At 36.1% G+C, this 7,920-nt stretch overlaps 1 protein-coding gene across 4 annotated transcripts in view; it reads right to left on the reverse strand.

Moving 5' to 3' along the window:
- The window catches only part of LOC131068309 (uncharacterized), a 374,805-nt gene extending 367,182 nt beyond the window's left edge, over nt 1-7,623 (reverse strand). For all 4 annotated transcript variants that reach the window (XM_058003475.2, XM_058003478.2, XM_058003476.2 and 1 more), the window contains exons 1-2: nt 7,132-7,623; nt 6,458-6,586 (exon numbers count right to left, since the gene is read on the reverse strand). In XM_058003475.2, the coding sequence (XP_057859458.1) occupies nt 6,458-6,586; nt 7,132-7,461 (459 nt within the window). In that variant the 5' untranslated portion in view covers nt 7,462-7,623. The remainder of the gene's footprint in view (nt 1-6,457; nt 6,587-7,131) is intronic.
- Nucleotides 7,624-7,920: the final 297 nt, after the last annotated feature.

Raw genomic sequence — 7,920 nt, forward strand, 5'->3', positions numbered from 1 at the left:
GAAACCTCCAAAGCCTACAGAATCTATGTACCTAGTCAAAGAAATATTGAACTAAGTAGGGATGTAATATTTGAAGAAGACCTCGCTTTCAAAAGAGCTCAGAACTTCATAGAACCTGAAATCTATGTACCTACCTCTAACTTAGATGAAAATCCTGCCCCTGAGTTTCAAAGGGAGAATCTAGATGAAACTGAAAATGAAAATGAAAACACAACTAGAAATCTCAAGAAAAGACCACTATGGGCCACCAAAACAGTAGAAGACGCTCAGAGGTTTGCTGCTCCTTTTGGAACCTTCAGAGAAAGCAAAAGACCTAATAAATTTACTAGCTATGTTGCTCTTATGAATGACCTATCTAAAAATGAACCTGACAATGTAACAGATGCCCTTAAACATCAAGTATGGAAGGATGCTATGTCTGAAGAGTATCAATCCATAATGAAAAATGATGTATGGGAAATTGTTCCTAGGCCAACTAAGAAGTCTGTTGTTTCTTCTAAATGGCTCTTCAAGATCAAACATGCAGCAGATGGCAGCATTGAAAAATATAAAGCAAGATTTGTAGCCAGAGGTTTTTCTCAAAAGGAAGGGATAGACTATGAAGAAACATTTGCTCCTGTAGCCAGATATACCTCAGTAAGGGCTGTACTAGCCATTGCAGCAACAAAGGGATGGAAGGTACATCAAATGGATGTAAAGACAGCTTTTCTTAATGGAGAGATATCTGAAGAAGTATACCTAGAGCAACCTGAAGGGTTTGAGATCCATCATGCAGAATCTCATGTGTGCAAACTCAAGAAAGCTCTATATGGGCTCAAACAGGCTCCCAGGGCCTGGTATGAAAGAATTGACACATATCTATCAAAACTAGGCTTCTCTAAAAATGATGCAGATCCTAATCTCTACTACAAACAGAATAAAGGTGATATGCTAATAATGATTTTATATGTTGATGATTTATTAATCACAGGAGAAGATCACCTTATAGATCAATGCAAGAAAGAGCTATCCAAAGAATTTGATATGAAGGACTTGGGATTCCTTCATTATTTCCTAGGGTTGGAAGTATGGCAGAATCCTGACAACATTGTTCTAAACCAAGGCAAGTATACATTAGACATCCTAAAGAGATTTGGAATGCTCAACTGCAGACCTATGACCGCTCCAATGGAAACCAATCTTCATAAACTTAAAGAAGCAGCAGCAGAATCACCTTCTACTGACCCCACTCTATATAGGCAAATGATTGGGTCTCTTATGTATCTAGTAAATACAAGACCAGATATCTGCTATGCAGTGAATGCCTTGAGTCAGTTTATGTGTGAGCCAAAGGAGATACACCTGGTAGCAGTAAAACACATTATGAGATATTTACAAGGCACCTTAAACCTTGGTCTCAAGTATAAGAAAATTGATCTTAATCTACACGGATTCTCAGATTCAGATTGGGTTGGAAGTGTGACTAATCGGAAAAGCACCTCTGGGTGCTACTTTAGTTTGGGATCAGCCATGATATCCTGGATCAGCAGAAAGCAGTCTTCTGTAGCGCAAAGTTCCACCGAGGCCAAATACATTGCAGCCTCCATGGCTGCCCGAGAAGCAGTGTGGCTTAGAAAGTTGCTTGTGGGATTGTTTGGCAATCCGATGAAACCTACTATCATCCATTGCGACAATCAAAGTTGCATAAAACTTTCAGTGAATCCAATGTTCCATGATAGATCCAAACATATTGAGATCCCATACCATTATGTACGAGACATGGTACACAAAAATGTGATCAAATTAGAATATGTTAGTACAAGAGATCAGACTGCAGATATTCTGACCAAACCACTTTCCAGAGTGAAGGTTGATCACTTCAGAAAGGGTTTAGGTATGATAGAAAGATAATCTGCTTTGTAAATAAGATGTTGAAAATGTAAACTTCTTTTGTCATGTTGAGACATTCTGGGTTTTACCCCCTGTGTTCATATCTAAGAGGTGACGATCTCTCAGATTATGAACACTTGTATGCAAACATCATAAGGTGACGATCTTATGATTCTCAAACCAGTTATCATGTTGGATCTCTGGTATGTCATGGATGTGCCATGATGTTGTTGTGATAAAACATTTGAATGAAATGTTTGTACACATATCACAACATGGATAAGATGAGAATTTAACCATCCTCATATGTTTATCCTCAGTATTGCGTGTTTAGGCAATACTGATATCACGTGTTTAGGTGATATCTTGTCATAATAAAATGATAAATCTATTATATCACATAGTTGGGTGGTACCCTATGTCACATACTTAGAGTAATGTTTTATGTTTGTATCCTATGTTCTGATGATACTTCATATTATATGTATAGATGATATATATTCTTGGAGACTGACATTTTGAAAAAGAAATGTGATGCAGGTTACCTTATCTTCCAAAAGCTAAGAGGGAGTGTTAATGCATTAGTAGCCTCTGCAAGATAAGACTCTCCTAACTCAGTAATCTCCTATATTTTGTTTACTCATTCATGCTTTATATTTATCAGACTATAACATTGGTCACAATTATGATATTGCGATTGGATTAGATTGACGACCTGCTTAACTATGTTAAGCGTCAATCTAAAATGCTATCGAGATATTAACCCGATAGCATATAATGCTAACAACTATTGTTATTGTTTATGTTATATTAATCCATATGCTTTGATACCGATTCATAATCGGGTATGTTTTATATTTATAACAATTAACAAATGACACCGATTCATGATCAGATATGTTTAAGCACTATTATCATTAACATATGATACCGATTGGATATGATTAAGCATTATTATCATCAGCAATGATACCAATTCATTATCGAGCATGTTATAAGCGTTGTTATCATTAAGGATACCGATTCATTATCGGGTATGTTTGAAGCACCAATTAGTTATGGATTGGTTGTTGTTAGTAGGGGTCACGACCAAGTGACATCTTGGTCAGACATGTCTAAAAGAAATGTCCGATCAAGGTGCCACTTGATCGTGGCCACCTAAAGGACAGCGAATCTCTCCTCATGCTGGGCTAACATGTTTGTGTAGAAGATATTTGCCTAAATCTGCTCCTGCAGATTGTGAACATGAACTAGGGGTCTGCTCTTCATCATTCTGGAAATTCATCAAGTTCAGATCAGAACTTAAGTCTCAGATAAGTCTGCTCCAATTGTGCCCTAGTTGGGTTGTTATTGTACTTGCAATTCAATATAACATAATCAGATCTGAGGATCTGTTGTTGCTGGATTTTTCCTCCTAGAGGGAGGTTTTCCCAGGGTAGTCTTGTGTTGTGTGATTCTCTATTTGTATGCTTTACTGTGCAACTTTAGTTTTCTGTTTATTGTGGACAATCTGATCATGAAAACTAACAGATTTGTGCTTTCTTGGGGGATTCTCATTGTGGTAATTTGCTTGTCTTTTGAATGCATGCTACCTTAAAGCTATTGCTCTCGATAAGGTGTACGCAATCGCTTTAACATGGGGGCATACACTCCACTCAATGTTACACCTTTTGCACACACCAATGACATGTTTTCAACATTCAAGTTACTTTGCAAGCTCAGTCTTTTGCTTTGTAATTTGGTATTTTTCATTTTTATGACTCATAGTAAGCAAATCTTACTAGGTCTGTATAGTCATGCTCTCTCTCCCTTTCATGTGTAGTCCCTTTTATCTCAATATTAGAGTAGTAAGATCCTAAAGCCCCTGGGGGTTTGGTGTGTCTTGTCTCTTTAGTATCTTGGTGAAAGTTTTTCAATGCGACTTTGTACTTTACCAAGAGTATGGATGTAGTCTCATACTCCTGCTAAAGTGGGGACTAAATGTAGCATTGTAAATTGTATTCGCATACAATTTCATCCTCACCTAGACCTCATCTTTGGCGTTTTGTCTTTCGATGCCCGATGATTGCTTTGACTCTGCTCACACCTCTCACAAACCTGCAATTTCACTTTCTCTTATGTTTGTTCCCCAAAGCTAAGTCCTGATTCTCTAGATTAGGGCGCCCTAGCTCAAAGCCATCACGCCAAAGTGCCCTAGTCCTCTCAACCAGGACCCAAATTTGGGCCTCATAAGAGTCACTTCAAGTGAGTGACAATTTAGGTCCTGTGTCAGCCTGCTCCTGAAAATTCAAATAGTTTTTGGACTTAGGTATAAAGGAGGCCTACCCCTCTCATTTGAAGTCTAAGCATATGATGTCTAAGAACCTCAATCAAAATTTCAAATTCAATTCAAGTGAGCAAGCAATCAAGCATCCATCAAGCATTAAAGGAGAAGTTTAGTCAAGATCAAGCATTCAAGATGGCATCCATGATCAAACTTCTATGAATACATTCTACATGACATCCTAAAACCCTTGTGTAAGGATTCAAGCAAGCTTCATCAAGATATACATTCCAATAACAAGCATTCATTTTCAAATTGGGCCTTTTCCTCAAAAGGAAAGCATCTTGCTACAATTCAATTATATTTCCATTACAATTATCATTTCAATTTCAAGGTTAATTCCTAAACTGAAGTTTGACCCAAGGCAAGCGCCTATCCACAACCCCTTTCCCTCTCTTTCTGTGTGCAGGTAATTGACTCAAGAGCTGCGATCAACAATTCTAACAAAATTGATGATGACAAATAGGTTCAGATTTCAAAGGAGCAAAAAGCGAAGGACCAGGGCGACCTACCACCATGGTCCCAAGAATTTTGTCCGAGCTTTCGACAATGGATCCAATGCATCTCCCTGATCCGGAAAAGATCCCACTTGCCTGTTAGAGAGTTATAGGACCAAGGCGACCTACCACGACAATCCCAACCCAACAATTCAGTTTGAATTTCCAGTGACGGATTTTGATCCTCTTCTTCTACTCAAATTCTTGTCTGTGGTTTTGTTTGATATTTGTAGCACTCTGTTATATTTGATTCACTTCAATTATTCATTGCTTTACCCTAAACTTCACAATTTACATCCAAATTTCAACTCAAAAAGGGGAGGCAAACAAACAAGAAAATCTAATCAGTGTTTCAGCCCTTTTCCTAATTGAATTATGGCTAGATCTATTGGATTTACCCCTCTTTTAATTTAATGATTAAATTAGTAAGATTAGTGGTTGTATTATCTTAATTGGTGAAACCTTAATTTTACACCATTACAACAACATCAAAACAAGATTCAAAACCACGGCCTTTACCATACAATTGTCCCCTAAGTCCTCAAAATCCAATATCCAAAGTGAAACACGATACAGATGAATTACACACCTTCTCACAGCCAACAATAACTGATATGGCGATATATAGTTAGAGAAAACAAAAAGCATGAGCAGGAACATGATGGAAACTCAAACCCCCTACCTCAGCCTCCGACACTCCATAACATGAAAGCGGAGCAGAATATGCCCTATGTCCCAAACCAACACGCAGCAAAAAAGAAAGCATGAGGCTGTAGTGGTGAATTCATTAAAAATACCCAGTAAACGGGGTACAGATCATAGCATCTATAAACAGTTCAAGTTTTAACAGAATGCTGACAAGCATTTGTAACTCAATCTCCCTAAAGCTGAAGCTAGAACCGTTATTACAGAATTGAAAATAAGATGCAGGTTAAGCCTCTAATTGATGCTATACTGAAATAATTTAAGTCTCTATGTATAGAAGGGTAGAGACACAAAATTATGGGTAATGTGACAGGGAAAAAGTTGTGTAACAAAGGGATATTTTGTGAGTTGTGACAAATCCGACATTGTGCAACAATCTTGCCAGCCAATACTGATGTGAAAGCGTGAGAGGTTAAAGTCAGCCACCACAGACAGGCCGTTATAGGAAATTAGCAGGCCGCATTATTACTGTGTGAGCAAAGCAAAATGTCAAGTAGAAAATTCCTCTTGCATTTGCTGAGTCAGATCACACTCAATACAAAAGAGGTTCATTAAAGATTTTCAAAATTTTGGACATGTAAGGTGGAGATTCATTCCAGAGAGTGTGAGTGCATTACAGGGAGTTCCGAGTTTTCATGCACAATCCCTTAATAAAAACTTACAGGAACTTTGAATCTTCATAGACAATTCTAAAACAAAAAATGCATCAGACCACCCAATGGCGAAGAATAGGAAAAATTAAATTAAATTAGATAATCATAATGAATGTAAATTCAAGAAAAAATTTCTCAGCATCAATGAATGACATTGTCTGGAAAAATCTACAGTTAAAGATTTGTTTGATGGTAGTCCTTTTGATCTCAATTATTAATCTGTATATTTTATCTAGTACTTCTCACTGAGAAAATGTCTATCATTGTAATAAATGTAGTCCAAATTTGCTCCGCACAACTTTAGAAGCAGCCAAGTAAAAACTAAACTAACACAAAATGATCTATATTTATAGGAATGAAATAATCCTAGTCTTTCACATCTTTGCTGGTTTGTAGATGTAGTTGCATACCTCTGCAGTATGCAATCCAGTAAAATCCAAACCACTGCCATAATAATTCAAAAGTTCAATGCCTGCAGATGTTTCTGAAAGAAGGCCTTCACTTTGTTCTTCGCTTATATGCAGCGAACACAGTTGGTTCTACAAAAAATTATGCATCAAATCATATTCAATAATGATATAATACAGACATTTTCAATTTAAGTGCATAATAGAACCTGTTAAGCTAATCTTAAGGGCTTCGTCGAATGGGATAAGCTCAAGTGATAAAGCATTGAAGCTTCCAAAGTACAGTTTCGAGTTTGGAGAATGAAGATTCAGCTTAAAGGCCCCAATGACCTTGTTTTTGCCATTTCCCACCCAATTTTTACAAAACAGAATTTAATGTGTTTTGATGATTCATCAAAGAAATATTATAAACAAATCAAAACTTAAGGGAATCGAAAAATATTTGTAAACTAACATTAAATTTTTAAAAAAATATATTAAAAAAAATTCACACCATTTCAAATCTTTTTTATTCCTTATTGCCCACAGGACATGATGGCAAGTCCTTTGTATAATTGAGGAAAGAAATTGTTCTTTAAGTCATAGCAACTATGCCCCGCAAGGAAAACTTATCAAATCAAATGTAGAAAACAGTAGATTTGTAAATTATAAAATTTTACAATTAATTTAGAACTAACCTTAAGGGATTCTTTGCCCAGCGTTGTTCCAGCAAAGGCAGCCACAGCCTCGCACAGCTTGGGCCACTCCAATAATTTCAAACTGTCCCAAGCAACACCCGAATTTAAACCAAACTTATTATCCAGTGATTTTGGCGCTATTTTAATTTTGTCCGAATTTGGAGTGGCATTGTATAGACAGATGCATTTGGTGGACTTTTGTTTGGAATACTGTAAAAAGGTTTTGTGAATACAACGGAAAGAAGATAATGAAGAGATTTTGGGTGGGTTTGTGTTTAAAAAGGATGGAACGAAAGGATTGGTTGTGTTCAGATACGAATTCAAAAACATCGTGAATATTTGTAGGAGGTAATCAGAGAGAATGTGGAAAGAAATTACTGAAACGCCATATCCAAAACAGGGTTGGAATTCATGCTAGCTGATTTTCACTACTTTTCATGTTTCAGTGATGATGCTTATTGAAATTTTTTAATCGCATATTTTTTTTTATTATTTCTTTAAGGTATATATGTATATATAAACGGAAGAAATGAATGAGCTCATTTAATGGAGGCAGTTTATATGGAATGTTTTGCACTAAAATATTATTTAGTGAAATATTTATATTTTTCTAGTACAAACATGTTTTTCAAATTAAATATATTCATTATATTATGATCTTAATTTTATTTTTTTCTAACACTACAATTTTTATATTACTCCAAAAAATTATAAATCTTGTTAGACACAAGCCACTCATTTTTCTACCATATCTTCCCATTCTCAAGTTTTAGTGTAATGATTTTTTTT

This window comes from Cryptomeria japonica, chromosome 11 (assembly GCF_030272615.1).
Source record: "Cryptomeria japonica chromosome 11, Sugi_1.0, whole genome shotgun sequence".
NCBI classification, from domain to species: domain Eukaryota; kingdom Viridiplantae; phylum Streptophyta; class Pinopsida; order Cupressales; family Cupressaceae; genus Cryptomeria; species Cryptomeria japonica.